A 22,279-nucleotide genomic window follows, 5' to 3' on the forward strand; every position below is an offset into this window, starting at 1 on the left:
AAACGGTAGAAAACATTTATTAGGAAATTTTAGAGATCTCGACACGGACAACAATTAGTGGAAATGTTGAGTTTGTCAAACATTTAACATTACGGGGCTGTACTGACCATTCTCCTCCCATGATTCCTCATCTCAATCTGCAAACAAGACAATAGCTACAGTATCACCCAGACACACTGTACTAGAATCATCATTTACTCAGGGTGTCCACGCAATTTATCTATTTTTGTTTTTATCAGTCATTTTTAATCGTATAAGGCTAGTGTTCAGTACAATAAAAAGAATTGAAAGCCTAATGGTTGCCTAATAAATTGTAATTAATCTAAAAATACAAATAAGAATACAGTTCACTTGCCAAAGCCTACAATTCAAAATAGTACAATAAAAAAAATACCGGATTTCATTCAGATTTCAAAATAAATAACTCAACACTAGTAAGGATTAAATATTATAGATGGTGACTCAGACGGTACCTATTTTATCGAGGAAATATTCTTATCATAAAAAATTGCAATTGTTTTTTTACACGATAGTACCTAACTGTAATTGACAACAACTGCTTTATATAATAGCGAGCCACTGATTAGCACTAGCTTAAGAATGTTTCTTTGAAAAGGGATAGAACTTAGGTTGGTTATCTGAGAAAATTAGTGGCCGGCTTAGTGTTTAAATGTCAAGTTTGAAATGTTTTATTGTTCGTGTCTTGTCAGTGTGTGTGTGCTAACTAAAGATTTTGTACACAAACTCATTATTTGATGTTGGATTTGACAATGAGTCACTCAACACAAACTAGTAATCCACTAGTCAAACAAAGTAGACTGAAAACGAACAAAGGACGCTAACCTTTAATTTTATTTCAGAAATTAGTGTTAAGAGAAAAAAATTCAACAACTTGGAGTTCACGGAGTAAATTGATCAGTAGTAAATTGTATACTGATTTATATTGAATACCTCAACTTTCAAACGAAGCCTAACTGTAAGAATCACTTACTTTATCGAAGTAACAAAAAAGTAAGGGAATATCTCAGTTTGACAGAAAAACACTCTGCAATTGGCTCAACTATGTTCTATTTTAAAGAAATTTGGCTACAGCTGGTCCATGAAGGGGGAAAGTCTATTTGAGAGACTTCAGTATACAACAGACATACAGTTAGCCCCTGAGCAATTTTCTCAGGTAAGCTAGCTGAACTCAACCCTTCGTACAAGTTACCGCACAGTTTTCACCCTAGACTTACCTGGTGAAGGGGCTGATGCATGAGCGTTGCTCCGGAATGGTGTTGTTGGTGAGGAGGCATCGTAGGGATAAACAGGTGAGGCGCGTACGTCCCACTTGGGGCCAGTCCCGTCTGACTACCAGTCAGGTTGAAGGGGGGAGGTGTGCCCGAGTGGAAACCAGCCTTGTCATACGACTGTCAACAAGAGCAATAATACTATTACTAAAGTGTCACCTATTACTTTGGAAATATAATACAGAGAATATCCTATTATTTTTGTAACGTCTGAACTGTTATGAGCAAGTCAAATAATGCTTTAGTCATCATGAGATGAATGTCGGCATCGGATATGTTTCTTGTGGTAAAAAACATATCAATTGACCTTATCTTGCATGCGGTGAGAGATTCAATAATTTTAAAAAATTACTTTACACACAGCAAATAGTGCACGTCCGCTATAGAGCTACTAATGGTGACAATACCACCATAATATAAGAATGGTTATAATATGAATGGTGCGAATGCTACCTATTTCCTAATGACACCAGTAAACGGCAAGGAGCTTATTACTTAGTTGTTGCGTGACCCTCGTTCAACGTTTTCTAACACATAATCTTACTCCTTTCGCCATCTCCCCTCACTGCTCTACAGCGTGTTCATTTGGTCACAACAAAACTGCCGTATAAAATTGTAACAACTTAATCATGCACAACCATAAGAAAGAGTTCACTTGACCCCTTCATGTACTCACATTAACCTTGTTGAGCGTAGCGTGGCCTTTGGTATACAGGTCGGCGGAGGTGGTGGGGGTGCCGCCTGCCTTGGTCTGTGGCGTAGCCGAGTAGCCGCCGGCAGCCCCGACCTTGTAACCGTCCGCACCTGCCTCGTAGCCAGACCCGTAACCGGCTGCTGAGCCGTAACCTGGCCCCTTGTACTGACCTGACGTTGAGTTGGCTGCTGCCGCCGTTGGTGCCATCTTTAAACAAAATCACAATTTTTATCTAAAATAAATAACAGTTGTTTGTTAGGTTGGCTAGAAATGTTTTTAAAAACATTATACAAAAAGGTTTCTTGCACAAAAATGCACAGTTTAGGATTTGAACAGAAAGAATAGTTGTACGTATATTGAGTGACAGAAGCTGTTATATATAACACCTTTGACTATTGATGGTACTAGGCATTCCATTCCCGTGTTAAAGTTTTTGCCAGTTTTAGCTCAAAATGGATGTAGTTGACATGAGCCTGGTATAGTTTTTAATAAAGGTTTGTTGGAAAGTGATTTTAACCAGACTTGGGGGGCGGAAAAATTATTGGGCCTTGGGGCACCAAAATGCTAAATCCGGCCCTGATTATAGTAACAAATTAATCAACTCAACTACATCAAATAGAAGTGAGGTAGAAAGGAAAGATTCTATAGTAAATTTTAGTGGTGACCAGCACTAGTGTCTAGGGATGGCAACGATACATCGTTATTTTTTATACATCGATATTCTGGGCCCGATGTATTGATATCGACAAAATTCATTCCAATAGTATCAGAGTGGAGACATCAATCTTTTTGGTCCGATATATTGGATTCATAAAATATCAAAAATTGTAATTTTTTCATGTGTTCAAGTATACGCTTATTTTCAAGCGGTTTTATTTTTTATTTAAATTATCTATCTTTTATTTTCATCAACAAGCGTTTCAGTTGGCTGCCCTGCTCCCCTGATGAATGATTGCGTGCGAATTCTTCTCCCAAACTCTACCATTTGGTTCTTGAACACTCTACCAGATAATTAGTCTATTGGAAGTGAAACAAGTTTGACAGACTGCTTTTGATTACTTTGTGTTTATTGTGTTTTTTTTTTTTTTTTTTGTATGGGTCATTGATATATTGCTTCCGATATATCGACAAATTGAAAAATTTTGCCATTCCTACTAGTGTCTAGTGTCCCACACTGCCCTCCTCACCCTCATATACTACAACGCTTACGTGGAAGAAGATCCTGTGGGATAGGAATTTCCACACAGTGGCTACTTGGCCTCTTCCTTGCTCAGAGTATAATATACAAGTAAAATATACAAGTATATTTTTGGCACAACATACTGGAGCTAAAAGCACACAATCGTCCTAAACACTATTTTCCTCAGAACCTAACTTCTCTGTGTATATAATTTTGCCGATTTCCCCCTACATTTAATCATAGATAAAAAATACTCCCTTAGATTTCCCATACTTATGGAACAGCTGAAGCCAATGTTACTGTTAGTTCTGTCCGGTGTACTGTAGATGTCGTGTTTGGTTTACAATTCGTTTCTTGTTATTTCAGTAACTTAAAACCTCGTTTCACCAAATAAAACTATCCAATCATAACATAAACAATAACTCGTCCACTAGCTATATAACCAAACAGTGAGGCACAAATAATGAGAAAATAACCCTAAAATAATAGAAACAAATTGTAAACAAAACACAACATCTACACTACACCGGACAGAACTAACAATAAAATTGGCTTCAGCTTTTCCATAAAGATGGGAAATCTACTTACAGGGAGTATGTTTTATCCATGATTTAATCAAATGTAATAAATCAAAATTTAACAGTAAACCTGTTTACATTTGTACTTGGCCATCTTAGCATTAATTTCTCATTCCTTTTTGTGATGAAATGTTGTATATTGTTTTTAATACTCAGCTACCATTAACAAGTTTTAATCATGTTTTATTTACTTTTACCTATATTAACCGGAGGGAGGAAATTGGTTATGTACGACATAATCTTAACTAAACATTGGCAAACTAACAGGGTACAGCGCAGTGGGCGTTGTAAACTGGGCGTAGTTGGCGGGGAAGCCACCGTAGATGTAGGCATAGCCTGGAGGTAGACTGGGGTTGATCATCGGCTGCTGATGTCCCGTCGTCACGTTCTGACTGAGTGTGGACGGCACAGGAGACGCGTTGTCTGCACGTGCAAACCTCCCATCAGACATGGAGTATGCGACGTTTCCGAGACTTGCGTCTCTACCTGACGTGCCCGCTCCTCCTTGCTGCTGGAAACTCATGTCAAAGTAGCCGGTTGGCTGTAACAATGGTACGAAGTGTCAACAATCTCTTACACCATATAAACAAATAATATATATATATATATATATTTTTGGGATTGGCGGCCTGTTTTAACCTTGCATTTGCCCGTCCACATAGACTACAGATCTGTGCGAGGAACGTATCCAATAAAGCAAGGGGTGAGCCGGTACAGTACGAAGGTGAACTATACTGATAAAATGTTTGCGGCAGTGACCAGGATCCGAACCCACGACATCACTGCCTTGGGCCCGAAGTCTGTAACGCTACCAACTGAGCCACCGACTCAGGAATAATTTGTTATTGTAACTTATTTTTTTCTAGGTGTTCTTGGTTAAACTATGTAGAGTTCAAAGAAGAATCAATTGTTAGTTAGAATATTCATTTGTTCTAGACATTGTAATGAAACGTTTGGATGATAAACTTCATCCATAGCAAACATAAAATAAATACAAAAAAGGAACTAACAATGTTTATAAACCTACTTATTTAAAAAGACGAATGCGCAATTAACTTGTAAATTAGATTAGGCCACTGAGTAGATGGAAACATAAATTCTACAAATATCGATATGAGTACCTAATTATAAAAATAATCTACTAAAGTATTAATGAAATTCGTAATTCTCAAGCTATACTTATTGGGCCAGTTACTATACATTTAATTCTTGTGATGGTATTAAGCCACAGGAATTAATTGCAACTTAATTAATCAAGATATTTTGATCAACATAAAGCCTTTTCTTTGACTTTTTTAGAAAAGTTCGTTCAAAGATCAAATCAAATTAAAAAGAACTTGAAAAATTATGAAAACACTAAGTTTGAACAAGCCAAATCTAGACTATTCTTTAATGGGGTGTGTATGTTGTAGGTACAATAAATGTATGTATTCTTGTAAGAAATTGTTGACTTCAAAGATTCTCTCACATAAAACGAAAATAAAAATATATCATAGTATAATTCGACCAGTATTAACATATGGAGCTGAAACTTGGATTTTAAATAAAAAAGAAGAAAACAAAATGATTGCTTTTGAAAACAAAATTTTAAGAATGATATATGGACCAATACAAGAAAATGGAGAATGGAGAAAAAGGCATAATAGGGAGATAAGGAATATGTACAATGATTATGATGTAGTAGCACACGTGAAAGCAAGGAGAATAAGGTGGGCAGGACACGCACTACGGAGAGAACGAGGTTCACTACTAAAAGAAGCAAGTATAGGAAAGCCAGAAGGGAAACGACCATTAGGAAGGCCCAAGAAGAGATGGTGGGATAGTGTTTCCAAGGACGTCAGAGAAGTGGGGGCAGAAGTGGAAGAGGCAGAAGATCGAGAGAGATGGAAAGCAGTTGTTGGTGCGGCCAAATCCCGCCTTGGGCATAAATGGCCATGGGAGTGAGTGAGTGATTGAGTTGTTGGGGTAAGTGTTAAAGATTCTTCCTAAAGAAATGTCTTCACTAGTGTAGACAGAAGAGGATAGCCTAAATATTTATCTAATCTATTGTGTAGTCTTAAAAACATTCCAGTAGATTCACAAGATGTAAACAATGAAAATGTAATTACAGTTTTAGGAATAAAAATTGATAAATGTTTAAGCTGGTCTCCTCAGATAGATTAGGTTTGTGCAAGATTGTCCAGAGTAATCTGTTTGCTTAGAAATCTTATGGGTGTTGTACCTGAAACCTACATAAGGGTAGCCTACTTTGCATTTTTCCAATCCATAATTAGCTACGGCTTGATTCTTTGGGGAAACAGTAGTCACATAAGTGAAGTGTTAATACTCCAAAAGAAGGTAGTTAGAATAATAAACAAAGCTCCAATTGAAGAGCATTGCAAGCCATTGTTCATAAGAAGTAGAATATTGACTGTGATTAATCTGTACATATTTATGTGTTTACTTAGGGTTAAGAAAAATACTAGTTCCCATGTTTATAGGTTTAATATCCATTCACACAACACACGTAAATGTAAAAATAGTTACCATGTTATTTCATTAAGATTATTTAATAAGCTTAGCATCAATGCCAAAGAATTGGACCTTAAGTCATTTAAAAAAAGAGCTCAGGATTGGTTACTTTTAAATCCTTTTTATGACTTAGAAGAATATTTTAAGGTTGACGAAGTTAACTTTTAATGTCCTCACATTTCCACATTATTTTTTATTTGTAAGCATATGTATTAGTATAGCCTATTTTGACTTGTTTTTAGGCTTGTTTTGTTTTGCCTAAAAATAGGCTGTTTATGTAATAGCTGAATTTTCTTGACTTTAGTCTATTGCATCTGTTGTAAATGTTGAAGGACAATAAAACGTTTCTGATTTTCTGATTTAGAAGGGAGGTGTGACAGTGTTTAACTCACCATAGGTGGGGCAGCGGCTGCTATCCTCTGTTGCAGCATGAGCTCGTCATAGCTGTACATTGGCTGCTGGAAGTACGGCAGACCTGCGGCCTGGCCCATGATATACTGGTGGGTGTTGATCATTGGAGGCACTTGCGGAGGAATACCAGCCACCAGCCCGCTCTTGTTGGCTAATTAATGGACATCGCAAATGTTAATCGTGTTATTATTGTGTGGGTAGGGGGAGGAACTAGAGATAACAAATTAACAGCTGAACAAGGTGAAAAAAAGCACTCCAAACGTGAATGTGATACTGTGTGCTTTAAACTACTGTGTGCTTTAAAGGCTTCAGTTTAAAAGAATGTAAGCGTTTAATTAAATGAAATTGTATTTTTTTTATAGTTGTCGTCCAAGAAAGCATTTGTTCTCTTGAATTAGTTGGTGAAACAGTTTGCAAAACATTTGATCTACATTTTACATTGCCCACTAGGTACTTTGATCACTTAGAATGACAACAAAACACAGCACTTAGGCCTACCATTGGAGGAACAATTTTATGTAGCACCATAGCAATGCTACTTAACCAATAAAAAAAAAATCTGATTCCACAAAACAAATATGTCCCAGATCGAGAAATAAGAACAGTTTATCTTTTTCATAGTCATAATAGGAAAAGTCCACAACCTTTCAAATAACTTAAACTTATCTCACCAAAATGTAACTTTGTCATGAATGTAGAGAGTTGTTACCTGTGGAGAGTGCGGTGACTTTGGTGGAAGCTGCAGATTGGCTGGTCGCAGACAGTCCAAGTGAAGGTGTTGAACTGACTGTGGACACAGCTGGGACACTATTACTGTTCACCTGACCACTCTCATACTGAAACATTCGACAACATGGCTTACAAAAGTGATAAGACGAGACACACTGATAATATTTGAATAGATACCACTTATGACAAATTTCCCATAAGGGAATAAGCTATTACCGTCTCATAGTAAGAACTGGACCCTGCCAATTTACTTTCCGACAATATTTAAGGCATTTCCCTATTGTAAAAAAGTGTGTAAAAGGATACAGGGGAGAATAACATCTGAAAAACCTGAGAAAAAAAATCAAAAGCAGGAAGAATGGAGGCCTAGCTTCATTAAACTGTAGTACGAAGTAAATACAAATTCTTACAAAACAAACAATGTTTTCAAAAACTGTGGGATCTAAAATAAAGAAACAATATAATCACCTGTGAGTCTTTAGCCTGAGAAGAGCCTAGTGCTGAGCTCATCTTATGGCTCTGCTGAGCGGTTGCTGTGGGGGGATAGCTGCTGTTCTGGTAAGACGCTGGGTAGCCCGTCGTCGAACCTGGAATGGTGATAAACACTCATCACAAACAGAACAAATGTAATGATTCCATCTCAGCTATCTAATGGTACTGTTAATTCTTGGTTAAAAAGAGTCTCTTGATTACAAATATTTTAAAATCCACAGAACTATAATAGCCTGACAAAACCTGAAATCATTTTAGAGTTTATTTAGAAATAATCCAGTGAATTTGTGTCACGTGCGTAACCGTTTCATAAATATATATATGTCCAGCGTGGAAGCAAAAAGTACTGGCCAAAATCCCTTTCAGTCTGGCTACAACCAAGAACAGCAGAAGTGAATGTGTATTAAAGGGTTAACCTACTCTCTTCCTCTTACCATTCAAGCATCAGCAGCCTCAACACATCTAAGGATTATCTTTTTCCTTAAAAAAAAAAACTAAAGCATAACAGTAATATTTCGTCCTTCTTCAGACAGTAGGAAGAAGTCCAGGACAAATATTTTGTGTTCTTTTATTGTGGATCTATCAGCCCCCAGACTCTATTTTCTCAGATAAACTAGCTGAACTCTATTCCTTTCTAAAAAAAATTCTTATATTTGTCGATTGCTATTCCCAACCAAGAACACAAGTGGTCTCTTTTTACCACAGGTTGGGAAACACTGTTCTATGTTCGGTAACTATCGTGATGACCTACCTGAGCCCTGATACATCTGGCCACTGCTCTGGTAGTTGTTGGTGGAGGGGTAGCCGGTGTAAGCGTACGATGTCTGGTTGCTAGTGTACGAAGGATACGACGCCGTGCTCTGTGTCACACTGGCTCCGTAACTATTGGTGTAGCCAGTCTGTGAGCTGTACCCTGTATTGCTTGACGTCACCTGTAATACACACTCAAATAGAATCCCTCTTTGAGAGACTTATTTGATATCTGTTAAACAATGAGAAGTATGCTGCGGCCTAAACATAACAGCTTAAATATACTACAAACTTCCCCTAATCCTATGATTGGGCAAGCTGAGTAAACCAGCATGTCTGAAAAAAAGTCGTAGTATAAAGAGTTTGATTTTTGTTAGGCGATTACAAAAAGCACATTGGCCTTTGAGATATGTTAAAGATGGATTCAACTGAGATTAGGATTTTCATCAGTCTAAACCACCTATCTTGCCCAGTGAGCCAGTGTGCATTTGCATGGTTTACCTGCGACGTGGAATAGTTGGAGCTGTTGTAGGTAGACACCGGTGTTGGCGCGGGGTAGTTGGCCGTGGCAGGTTTCTGATAGGCTTGTGACTGGTAGAGTGCGCTGTCAGTGGAGTTGTACGACAACGTAGTGTCTACCGATGACTTGGCTGTGCTGTTGGTCAGTTCTGTCAGCACACTACTCACTGCTGGCCTGCTGGAGCTCTGGGCTGCATACGAGTTGGCTTGCGTCACAACCACGTCCGGCAACATCGAGTCTCCTGACCCCAGCTGTAATACACATGTTGCTTATGATAAACAACGGAACTCAATTTGACCAGTAGCTAATGATGATGAGGTTCAAATTAAATAAGTTTGCTAGTAAATGCTCAATGCAATTAGTAATGATTTTTACAAAAGTCGTAATTTCAATTCCACATTGGAAACCCTTATATTCAGTATAGGTTAATTATAACTCAATTGTTTTAGCAACAAGTCAAAGATTTGTATGTTGTTTGGCTTTGATTGATGACAAAAATGTTTAATTTTCACAAGCATTAACATAATATCTAAGCTTACGGGTACAGGAAAAACTTGAAGCTGTAAATTGACAACATCACAAGTACAATGTGTACAGGTTAAGCATGAACAATCAACTATGTACTTGAACCAGAGCTGGCAGGTAGAGAATGGGTATTGAAGACTGCAAATTGAAGATTTTAAAAACAATTAAATTTGTAATCTACTTTCTGAAGAAAGTTTTATATTAGAACAATATATTGATGTTAAGTTTTGTGACCGTTTTCAAAATATACATAGTCCCTATGAGCTCATTTTCTCAGGTAATCCAGCTGAACTCTCATTTAAAAAAATAATATTGGCTTTCATTCAGAACAAAAACTTGAATTACAGCCACTTCTATGACACCCTGAGTAGTCTTGCATACAATACAACCCACCTTCTGCGTCTGCCCAAGGGCGTTGGCCAGGTTGTTTTGCTGAGGCTGAGAAGAAGCATACGACTCCATGATGGAGGCTACCGAGGCTGCTACCGAGGTAGGCGTTGGCGCGGTGGGGGTAGGTGTGGGCGCAGAAGACGCTACAGTCGCCTTGGTGTTAGTTGAGTCCAGTGACGTCGACGTGTCTAGCGTTGAAGAGTCAGAGCCAAACTCCATCGCACCAAACTGTACGTCCAACATAGCCACGGCGATAGCATCCCCTGGTGGCATCTCTACAGCACTCGATGGTATCTGCAAAATCGGTTCCTCAGTCAAAATAAGTCATTTTGTAAGTACAAGTAACAGAGAGAACTTTGATTAGATAGGTATTTAAAAGATCAAAAGTATATTAAGATTACATTGGAAACAATAATTTATCTAAAGGTTTCACAGATTTTTGTAAGTATACCAGGCTTACCTTAATCGGAAAAAGTCAATTTTGGCACAGGAAATCCAAAAACCTTCCAACATATATACTATTCTTCTGCTGTGTATAGTGGTAAGTTGTTTGTGTTTCCTGTGCCGGAGTAAACTCTTTCTCCTACAGGTAAGCCTGCTGTGTTATCCTAACAAAAGTTCCTTAAACCTAACCTCTTGTAAGCATTTCATAATTCTTGGCCATTTGACGGAACGGTCTCAAAGATAGTGGACTTTGGTTGTGTTCATTAGCAATCACAATCTAACCAGGAACAGAACAATTCAGTACCTTTGACGGAGGAGGAACCCTGGGCTTCTGAGGCTTGGTCCTTGCAGGAAGAGGTTGTGTTGAAGGAGCTGATGTTCCATCCTGCAGAGACGAGCTGTAGCTGTTAGTGTTGACACCATAGCTGGATGAATAGGCGACTGTAAAGTAAATGTTTATCTTTCAAATCCATAAAGTGTACATTGAAAGAAATACCAAGGACATATACCATAAGCCAGACATTTTGTTATTTAGACTTTTTTTAGTATAAGCAAACAACCATAAAATATTTATAAAAACACCATGAAATTATTATTCAAACTACAGTTAACTAAGCTGCAAATATACCTACAATACTTCAATTAGAGTTGTGATATCCAGAGTTAGATTAGAGTTTTGCGTTTTTTAGAGTTGTGTCGCCCAGTCTGATACCATGGTGCTGAATAGTGATGTTGAAACCATCAAAACTTTAGAAAAGTCTCCGTTTTGAAATTTTATTGGACAGTTTATAGGTTCAAAGTGTTGAAATTGAAGATTTTGGTTTGGAACCTGATGACATAGTTTGGTGCCATTATTATTGTTTATAACACCGTTTACACTCAAGCTGGCTGCAATGGAGCGAACAGATCGCCACTAACACTGAAGAAGTAACTCAGTTTCATGTGTTTATATACAGATAAATATTGACCTCCTAATGTTTTTTTTAAATTCATCCAATGTTGCCTCGAAGTGCAAGCTTCATTTTGATTTGTCACATTTGATGATCACCTTTAAATTTGATTAGAGCATAATCCAATCACAAAAAGCTTGAACCACAAGGCAACAAGCTGTCAAATAACTGGTCTGGAAAAATCACAGATAAATACCCCCGCCGCAGCAAACCTGCAGACTAAGCGAATTTCCATTAACCTGATTAGATTTACATTAAAATGCCTCCATAAAAATAGCACATTTATTTCCTATTTAAATAGAATAAGTTTAACGAGTACTTAGGTTTGCTGCAACAGGGAGGGTAAAAAAGTTTTTTTTTTATAAATTGATAATAGTTTAGTAAGAAATAAAAGTATTTTCCAAAATCGATCAAAATATGTTCATAAACAAGCAAACTACAACAGTTGACTTATTCCCCATAAGAATAACATGGGAATTTCAAAATTAAATTTTTTTGAATTTTCTCCGTAACAAATAGGCGCATAATAACGCTTCAATATACTAAATTATTTGTTTTTTTAAGCTCTACAAAATGGTTTAAAAAGAAATTGTGAAATTTCATGTTTTTAGGGTAAAAAATGGGAAAAACCTATTTTTACCCCATAAAACCCCCCATAAACCCCCGTTCCCATAGTCTGATCATGCTGGTTCGCGAACTCATTCAAGTTTATCCCGCCTTACACCTTCAAACCAAATTTTATCAAAATCGGACAAAAATTACTCAAGTTATCGTGCGGATGGACATATATATATATATATATATATATATATCTATTAATAAGCGAAATAATAAAAACCAGAGTACCCTGAAATTCATTTTTATTTAAACTGATACGTATTTCGGCACTAAGGCCATGATCACAGTAATTCATGGCCTTAGTGCCGAAATACGTATCAGTTTAAATAAAAATGAATTTCAGGGTACTCTGGTTTTTATTATTTCGCTTATTAATTGAAAAAGTAGCCCTAAAAAGTGAACAGAACTATCAAAATATATATCTATATATAGATATATAAAAATTTGAACGAATGGTGTTTTTGGCCTCTGGGGACATCAAAATGAAAAAGTAAATCGGTCCCGGGCTTAGGTCTTACCATGAGACCTACGGTAATAGCTACTTCCCTATAGGGAAATTCGCTAAAATTGGTAAATACTCGCCCGATTGCTTTTCAGCAACATCCACGCTTAAGATACATCAAGAGGGATTTATTTCAACACTCAATGGAGTAATCAAATAATATCACAAGTTAAGCTTATAGGTTAAATGTAGTGTTTATTTACTCTTGTGACTCACCGGAGGGAGGAGCGGGGTAGGTGGTGGGGTACTGTTGAGGCTGGGGTTGTGACTGAGTCATTGCCTTGTAGTCACTACTCTGCTGCGTCAGCTGACTGAGATACTGCGACTGAGCTGGCGTTAGAGTGTTCACCCCCACTGGGCTCTGTAACAATAACATCGATATTACGCAACTGTTCACCAAAAAATCTGTTCCATTGTGTTACAATGTATTTCACCGCAGAACCATCTCTTTTAATCACCAAACTAGGTTAAAAAAAAATTGGGAATCAGATATTTTTTAGAGGCAGGCAGGATTAAGTCAAGAGTCAAGAGATTTATTGGTCAAATAACACAAAACAGAATAGTGTATACAACACCTTGTCAAGAAAAATGTTAAAATAATGAAAACAAAATATCTCAAGCTATCAAAGCATGAATTACAATAACAAAGCTAACAAATATAAATCAACAATAACACAGATGTAAACAACCCTCGTAATATGCTACTCTTTAACCTCTTTAATCTGCCTAATGCCTGTCTTTTGCCATTTGAAATAGGCTAACTTTTTCCTCGAACAACTCAGTTATTCAGATTTGTATTATCTGGACAAGGACCGGTTTCAAACATTCCAAATAATTGAAGTTCTACTGTACATGCATTGATTTAACTTATGAATGAAACAAATAACCTACCGGAGGCATCTGCACAGGTCGGGGCGGTTGCTGAGTGTCCAGCAGTACGGGTTGCAGAGGCTGCTCCACTGACCCATCCTCAGGTTGGTCTGGGTCTGCCGCAGCCTGGGGTGCCGCCGGGTCAGGCCCGGACGACGGGGTGAACACCTTGCTGTCAGCCAGCGAGCCGGTGTACTCCTCGTTGTCCCAGTCTTCAGGCGATGGAAACCCGTCACCCCAGTTCTCTGCAAGGTTATGGATATCACACGACATTCTAAAAACACCTAGTCAGCATTAAGCTGAGGTAAAATCTACAAAAAAAGTGTATAATTTACCTTTTTTTACTGAGACACAATTTTGCAGCATTAGAAAGAATAAAAACATTATCAATTGTCGAATAACCATTCCTGAAACCGGCTTGATATTCACATAGCTTACCATGATCTGTTATCCAAAGATTTAATCTGTTGTGCAGTAAACTTGTGTATAACTTAGCTACGCAATCTATAAACGATAAACCCCTATAATTTTGGGCATTGTTTTTATTACCTTTCTTAAACAGAGAATATATTATTGATTTTTTTAAACTTTTCGGTACTTTACTAGTTTTGAAAAGATTGTTATAAAAATTCAGCAACTTAACTAAAAAAAAAGATTCTGAACTTTTTTTAAAGAACTCGTATGGTATTCTGTCAGCTCCTGGTGCCTTACCTTACTTTACTTTTAATAAAACTGATTTTAATTTGTTCAAATTAAATTCTCTATCTAGAAAGTCGTCTTGAATAAGAGGAAGCGCATAACGGACATTGGCTGACAGCAGGGGCGGGTTCAAGAGACTCTTAAAGTGCTCTGCTCTAACCATTCGTTTGGACTGACTTGACCACCTGTATTGGGACTTTTAATCTTAAAACTATTAATAAGTTTCCATAAACATTTACCATCTTTAGTCTGAGTCAAAGATAAATACATATTGTCAAAGTAAGAAGTTTTTTTTTTAGGTTTAAGTACATTTTTTAAAGATCTGTTGCCTCAATATATTCATTTTGTTCTCAATTTCATTGCTTTTTCTGTAGTTTCTCAATAGTTTAAAAATGTTGTGCCTAGCTTTAGCGCACTGTAAGTCAAACCATGGCTGTTTTCTTGCAAACTTGAAAGAGTTGTTTTTATTTGACTTTACTTGTTTAACATGAGCTGACTCTGTAGTACATTGAATGAGACTCTTAACATTTCTTTTCTCGTCTATGTCCAATTGCAAATTTAAAGCAGCAGTGTGTATTCTTTCCTAGAAATTAAAATCATCAAAATTTGTCCACTTTAATCTTGGAAGTAAAGATAACACTTGTCTCTCGTCTCTGGAATCCAATTCTTTCCTTATCATAAGAGTTAATTGTATTGGCAAGTGATCTGACCCAATGTACTCTTATTATCTTAAAATCACTAACTTATTGAGCCGGTATACTCCTCGTTGTCCCAGTCTTCAGGGGATGGAAACCCGTCCCAGTTCCCTGCAAGATTATGGATATCACACGGCATTCTAAAAATCCCCCAGTCAGCATTGTTGAAGTCAAAATACTACTGTTGACTTTAGTATACTTAATTAGACATCTCATCCATATGGACCAGCTGCACCCAATATTTTATTTAAATATAAAAATATATTAATGAGACACAAACCGTGAATTATTATTAATCATTAAGACGGGGATGCCAACTGGGTGTGTATTTTAACCCAAATATGAGTGAAGGATGAGGGTAGAATTATGATCTGTGTATGCCGCTGTCATAATTTAATTCACTCCTGTAGTTCATGGAATGATATTAGATGTGAGATGAAACAAGCTATAGTTTAGAATAATTAACTCTTTCTATTTGCTTGATTAACACATTTGTGTTGTCAACAGACAGTAATTATTGAGATTAGTACACACCGTCAGTAATAATTCAACTACTTTATCATTCTACAACAGGCTACCAACATAGGAATGGAGTGTTAACTCCTATTAACAATGATACTATTGAGTTGTTTTAAAACAGTGAATAAACACAAGAACAATATGTGAGATGCCTTAATTTAACTGGTGATTAAAATTGTCAATGAAACTGGGTGTTTTAATAATTAATATAGAAGCTCACACAGGCATATTCCTAATTTAAGTTATACTGTTGATTTTAAACACTACCAGAACATTTCTCATCTTATTGTTAAAATCTGGAACCTGAAAATATGTTTGAGCCACTCAATTATATATTTATCATGCTTATGAAAACGTGATTTTAAAAAGATAATTTGAATAGCAGATCAGTCTTGTTTATGTAGAGAGGACAATTTGTTCTAGAATGTTTGTTCCACAGTACTTAGCTTATCCTACTAATATTATAAATGAGAAAGTTTGGATGTATGTTTGTGACAAGTAAACGCGAAAAATACTGGTCGGATTGAGCTGAAATTTGGTATGATGATAGCTCACATTCCCGATTAACATATGGACGCATTCTTATCTCAAAAGTCCTATCGGGCTCCGCCTCAGTGGCTCTGGAGTTTCCCATGTTAACCTTATGAGTAATCATATTTAAAAGGAGTAAAAGAATTTTGTCTACTACCTGCGCCGGGACCGTCCGCGTCGTGTGATAGGCCTATCTAAATGTTATGTTCGTAATTCGTTTCGTGTTATTTATTTATTGTATGCGTGTGACAACAATGTCTTACTGTGTTTGTACCCTGACGATGCCGTATTAACGGTGAAACATGTAGGTTTTTAGCCTAACATCACATCATTTGGATTACTTGACGAGGTAATTATACCACAATATTATAGTAAAAGAATTTTGTCAGCTGTTTCAACTACACAAGTTGGTTCTATGATATTGAATAGCATTAAAAAGTTACAAGGTTTACCAACAGGGTGCGATACTATTATTTTTTTACATTTATAACATCTATTTTATAAAGGCCGTAAAGGTTAAATTATGTTTTCAAAAGGCTTATGTGTAACTATTTTATCAACAGATGTAAAGATCAACATGTTTCTATTTCGTGTTCTCTTCCCGTTGCAAAGCACGGGTACAACAGCTAGTTTAAAAAATATTTTAACAAATAAATTGGCCCAATTATAGAAACAATAGCTTAAAACTGTAAATCAGAATTCGCAAAGATCTACCCTACCTAATATAGAAACATTCATCAGTGGTCAATCCACATAAAAATAACACTCATTAAAAACTAGTTTGAGTTTTTTTAATAATCGGAAGTCTACTTGATCCTCAAACATCATAATTCAATGTTTTCAGTATTACCTACAATTTAATGACATTGACTGAATGCCAATGTATAGATACTTTACTGGGTATAATTCAGTTTTTTAATGCAGAGAAAAGTCATGTTACAAATTACAAATGTCTTTGCATATTAAAATAAAATGTTATATATTCTTATTCAGGTAATGGAATCCTCAAATTAAATTTTTTGACATTAAATAACAGATAAGTATAAAAAATTCTCAAAATATAATTTTTTTAACAATAATTTACTATCAGTGCAAAAAGATAAAAATGTTCAATAGCACCAACACCATATCAGTTACCAGGGCAAGGTTGGTAGTGTATTGATTAACTGATAAACACAATGTGTAATATTAGAAGGCTGAGATAAGTAGTGAAATTATTGTTGTGACCCTATCTATAAAATAATATATTGCATTGCTTGAAATGTAGGCTACTAGAAATGTTTAGCATATTTGTTTTAGGCCAACAGTAATTGTTTATTTAAATGCAGATAAACAGCTTTTAAGGGTGAGGCAAGACCAAACAAATATCTAAAACTTCAAGAAGAAACATATTTTCCTATTTATTTTTTCCTATAATTATTTTCCTATTATTGGTAGAACCATTACTTATCTTATCTAGAAGGGGTGAACTCATTCTTATCAAAGAATGAGCCAGACTAACATCTAAAACTATCAGGAGAACCATGTTTTTCCTATCACTGTGCAGATAAGTATTTTTGTTTAAATTTGGGCCATTCTTATCTAGAAGAGGTGGATCAAATCCTCAATGCAACTAGTTGACCAAATCCTCAACTGTGATTAGTCTAATTGTTGAGCAAGTCAGTTGGTGTATTGACTTTCACTATCCAACAAATGTTTATATTGCGGACCATTATGTGTTTACTTGGTAATATTCTAAATACAGGGTACGTAAATGATTCGTCAGGTTTTAACATCAAGTATCTCACTTATTTCTTATCTACTGTTAGTTGATGATTTTAATATTGGCTTGAAGAGAATGTTTTAAATTGTTATAATCACATGTTTAATAATTATTCATGCCATTTTATCGGGTTTGTTTACATGGTACTTGGATGATTACTAGGGATGGACGAGATTGAATTTTTAGTTCGAGAAAGGACAGGATTTTTTATTTCTCATAAAATTTCGAGACAAGATTGAGACGGGTTTTTTCTTCTCGTATATAACAGGAAATGCACGTTCCACATTTTAACCTGATTATTTTAAATACCTACTGATTTATGACTGTAAATAAAAAAATATTAATATACACAAATATTTAAAATCTTTTATTAAAAAACATTAATAAAAATATCAGTATAAAAAAAATATTATTAAGGCCTAACTTATTAAAAATAACTCTCCGGCATAGGAATCATGGAGATATCACTTAATATATAGTTCAACTTTGAAAAATATCAAATTTATAAATCTTTAACAACAGTATTACTAGTTAAGTATCAAGTAACAATTTTCAAGTATTGTGTTATTTTTAGAATGATTTTGGAGTGACTTATTTTGGCTATGTTTACAGTTAAAACATGTTCCCCACTGCTTACACTAACAAAACTTCTCATTATTTGCTATGTCAAAAAAAATAATAAAACAATTGAAGCAATATTTCCATGTAAAGAATTAATCTATATAAATAATAATTAAATAAAAACACCTTTGCAAAGTTTTTATTTTTAATGTTTACAAATTTTTAAATTAAATTTTTTTTTTATCTTGTCTCGAAGAAATCTTGACCAAAATAGAATCTCGTCTTGTAGAACGAGATTTAAAATTTCCCGAAATTTCGAGGCCCGTCCATCCCTAGTCATTTTACTATTGATTACAATCCAACAGAAAAAATCCGCCACAACAAAGCAGCCTACGGCGGTGTCTTCAGTTTAAAAACTCTGGAAGTGCGCTGAAACGTAAACAAGAGACGGATTTGCTATGTCAAATTCAGACACTTTGGTGTAATGTCTTCTGTGGTTTTAAAACCCTAGGTGAATGGCCTGTTTGTTTCCAGAAAAAACCCATCACAGGAATAGCCATTCTTGACACGTTGGAGGACTGGTTGTTTCCTCAGATAGAAGTCTCACAAGACTCAATGTTTCAGCAGCATGGGGCTCCACCTCACTGGCACCATGAAGTACGTAAATTCTTACACGACAAGTTACCTCACGTGACTTGTCCTTTCTCTTATGGACCATACGGTGTTCAATTCTTTTCTCTGGGACTAGGTTTAGGACAAAGTATATATACCGCCAAAACCTCAAAACCTTCAAGAACTACATGAACCAATTCTCATTGTCGTAGATTGTATTGCTAGCCCGTGAATGAGCAAATTTACAACATCGATTAGAAACTTGCTCCATGGCTAACAAAACGGTAGGGGTATCTAAGAAGAAATTTTCTTTCTATTGATATAGATTTATCAATATTTGTTCAGTAAAAGGTCATTAACAAATTTTAAACATGATGAATCATGTAAATCACCCTAGGTACAACCAGGCCCTAATAACATTATGCAAACCTGTTTCTATAAAAGCGCCTCGAGCTATTGATGAGAGTCCATGCAAAGTTTCAAAACTTAAAGACTACTTGGCTAAGAAGATTTTGTTGAATATCCTTTTTTTAATTTCCTTAATGATAGTTATTTTTTTTAACCATCCCCTTAGGCCTAATTAAACAATTAATACATTTCATGAATGGGTGGAAACAAAATTTTATAATCAGCATCTTGAACCTTTGCAGGATACTAACGACTAGAGAGAAGGACCTCTGCTACTTTCCCTAAGAACAATACTATACCATTTTGTTTGGTTTTGGGCTCTTCCGTGTCCCAATCTTCAGCTCCGTTAGCATCCCAATTTTCTTCAGAACAAAACATGGAACGAAAAAAATGTTTAATAAGTATTTGAAATCGCAAATGGCTTGGCATGCAGAAACCCATCACCAACAAAAGAAAATGAACAAAGCAAACACCAGAAGATAGGAATTAAGGGAAAGAGAGGATCAGCGAAACAGATGCCACAAGACAAACAAGTCCAAAATAAAAATTTGACAAACTGGAACCAAATTGTTTAGGTACTCTTTAATCAAACGTAAAATTCTGTCAATAACTATTAGTCTTTGAGCCATAAATTATTGGTAGGAAGAACAACAATAACCAATTCAAATATAAAAATATAGGATAGGTTCTGAATTTAGTTAACAAATCTATTTTTTTATCAGGAGGTGAACTAGTATTGATTTGATTTGATTTAGTAGCCTAATGCTTTTCAACGACGTTACATAATGTAGTAAAGAGACTAGGGTTTGAAAAATTCCCGTACAAAACATGATTAAAAATACCACCACCATATAATATAAAATAAATACCAAAGGCCCTACCCTAACACAATCCGGAAGGAAGAAATTATTTAAACCATCAAAAATAAGGTAAGTAAAAAGAGAATATTAGAGTAAAGAAATTGGGGAGGATTAGGTAGGAGATGAACACATGATCCATAAAAAACAGCATATCATAAAAATAATAGTTAAGAAGACCAGACCACAGCAACCTTCAATACACAAATTAGTCAAAGGCACAATTACACCAACTTACCCATTTTTTCCCCGGAACCGTCTTCAGCAGAGGGGTTGTTCCAGGTCTCGATGGATCTTGGGAATCCACCCCCGCTCGGCCTCTCCCCCCGCTGGAAGGTTCGAGAGCCGAGCCGTCCACCACCCCTGCCTCCGCGACCTCCTCGGCCTGGACCATTGGACATACGACCTCCACGGTCACCCCTACGACCTCTTTCTCCGTTGAAGTTGTCTTCCAGGTTCCGTTCATTCTCTTTGTTTTCTCGACCCCTCCCTGTAACCAATATTAGTCATACAGGTATAGACTTCTAAACATTTCACAATAGCCATGTAAAAGTTAAATATATACATATACGGTATATATATATTTGTATGATTATGTTTAAACAACAATTCAGTTCTCAACTCAGCCCAGCCTAAGATAATCAGATCTAATAAATTACGAGAATTGAATTAAACAACTACTTAGAAGGACATAATTCATAAGCAAATACAAATTCATGCAGAAAAATACCATGTGACCCCTCATTTTAAAGGGTTTATCAAGAGAAATTGAATGGCGCAAACCAGGGGTCAATATCACACCCCTAATCGAAATGGCAGCCATTTAATTTAAGATGAGCAAGCAAGATAAAGTCTGGACACCTCCAGTTAACTTTATAACGTGTGGCAGTGGGAAAACCAAACTCGGCACATGTTTACAACATTTAAAAATGCACTTTTTCATTTAAGTCAGAACTTGTACCCAGCCCCCAAAATGGGGTATTTTGGGGGCAGCCCCAAATTTTCAAAAGTAATCACCTATCATGTGACCCCTCATTTTAAAGGGTTTATCAACAGAAATTAAATAGCGCAAACTAGAGGTCAATATCGCACCTCTAATCAAAATGGCAGTCATTTTTAAATATCCCCTATTAAATTTTTAACAGGTTATAGCAGGAAAACTAAACTCAGCATACCTTTATAAAAAAAGAGAACTCACCTTTTGGTTTTAAAATATTAAATGTTTTAAGGTAACTGGGGGTGTCCAGACTTTATCAGGGTGTCTAGTTTATTTCCATTATAAAATTCAAGACTAATTCCAGACTTTTCAAGACTAATTCCAGATTTTTCAAGACTAGTTTTTTCCACAATTAGTGGGTGTTGATACCAAAATGTATCGATTCTCGATTCTTGATACCGATACCTATTCTTATAGCTTTTTCTAACCAAATTTTCTGAATAATACTACACCAACCCTTTGTATTTGTCATAAAGTAGTATTATGATAATGTGGTGTTTTCAAGTAAAGAAATAATGCAGCAATAAAAAATTCTAACTAGCAAATTTGTTTTTTTTATCATGAAATCTTCTGCGTACCGTACGTTTAGACATCATCATTGACTGCAGCGGTTACAGAAACGTGATCGTCGTCTCCCGCGGTCACGGAAACTTCATCGTCATCTCCCACGGTCACGGAAACTTCATCGTCATCTCCCGCGGTCACGGAAACTTCATCGTCATCTCCCGCGGTCACGGAAACGTAATCGTCGTCGTCCGCGATCGCGACAAAATCATGAATATTTCCCGCGGCCGAGCAGATATCATCGTCATCTCCCGCGGTCACGGAAACGTCATCGTCATATCCTGCGGTCACGGAAACGTCATCGTCATATCCTGCGGTCACGGAAACGTCATCGTCATCTCCTGCGGTCACGGAAACGTCATCGCCGTCGTCCTCGATCGCAGCAAAATCATGAACATTTCCAGCGGCCGTGTAGACATCATCGTCGTCTCCCGCGGTCACAGAAACGTCATCGTCGTCGTCCGGGATCGCGGCAAAATCATGAACATTTCCCGCGGCTGTTTAGACATTACCGCCATCTCCCGCGGTCACGGAAACGTTATTGTCGACGTCCGCGATCACGGCAAAATCATGAACATTTCCCGAGGCCGTGAGGACAATCATCATTGGCTTTCGCGGTTA

At 36.4% G+C, this 22,279-nt stretch overlaps 1 protein-coding gene across 3 annotated transcripts in view; it reads right to left on the reverse strand.

The window, feature by feature from the left end:
* Positions 1-22,279, reverse strand: part of LOC128996365 (protein lingerer) — a 31,643-nt gene that overhangs the window by 3,749 nt on the left and 5,615 nt on the right. Inside the window, exons 6-20 of one of the 3 annotated variants that reach the window (XM_054421651.1) lie at positions 20,336-20,587; positions 19,540-19,602; positions 13,475-13,698; positions 12,800-12,944; positions 10,818-10,954; positions 10,073-10,363; positions 9,136-9,405; positions 8,636-8,816; positions 7,861-7,979; positions 7,373-7,499; positions 6,645-6,814; positions 4,007-4,282; positions 1,966-2,190; positions 1,236-1,409; positions 108-137 (exon numbers count right to left, since the gene is read on the reverse strand). In XM_054421651.1, coding sequence (XP_054277626.1) covers positions 108-137; positions 1,236-1,409; positions 1,966-2,190; positions 4,007-4,282; positions 6,645-6,814; positions 7,373-7,499; positions 7,861-7,979; positions 8,636-8,816; positions 9,136-9,405; positions 10,073-10,363; positions 10,818-10,954; positions 12,800-12,944; positions 13,475-13,698; positions 19,540-19,602; positions 20,336-20,587 — 2,684 coding nt within the window. The remainder of the gene's footprint in view (positions 1-107; positions 138-1,235; positions 1,410-1,965; positions 2,191-4,006; positions 4,283-6,644; positions 6,815-7,372; positions 7,500-7,860; positions 7,980-8,635; positions 8,817-9,135; positions 9,406-10,072; positions 10,364-10,817; positions 10,955-12,799; positions 12,945-13,474; positions 13,699-19,539; positions 19,603-20,335; positions 20,588-22,279) is intronic. The other 2 variants (XM_054421653.1, XM_054421652.1) reach the window with 2 other exon arrangements.

Source organism: Macrosteles quadrilineatus, unplaced genomic scaffold (genome assembly GCF_028750875.1).
Source record: "Macrosteles quadrilineatus isolate MER2022 unplaced genomic scaffold, UCM_ALF_1.0 Scaffold_6__1_contigs__length_79288215, whole genome shotgun sequence".
Classification (NCBI taxonomy): Eukaryota; Metazoa; Arthropoda; class Insecta; order Hemiptera; family Cicadellidae; genus Macrosteles; species Macrosteles quadrilineatus.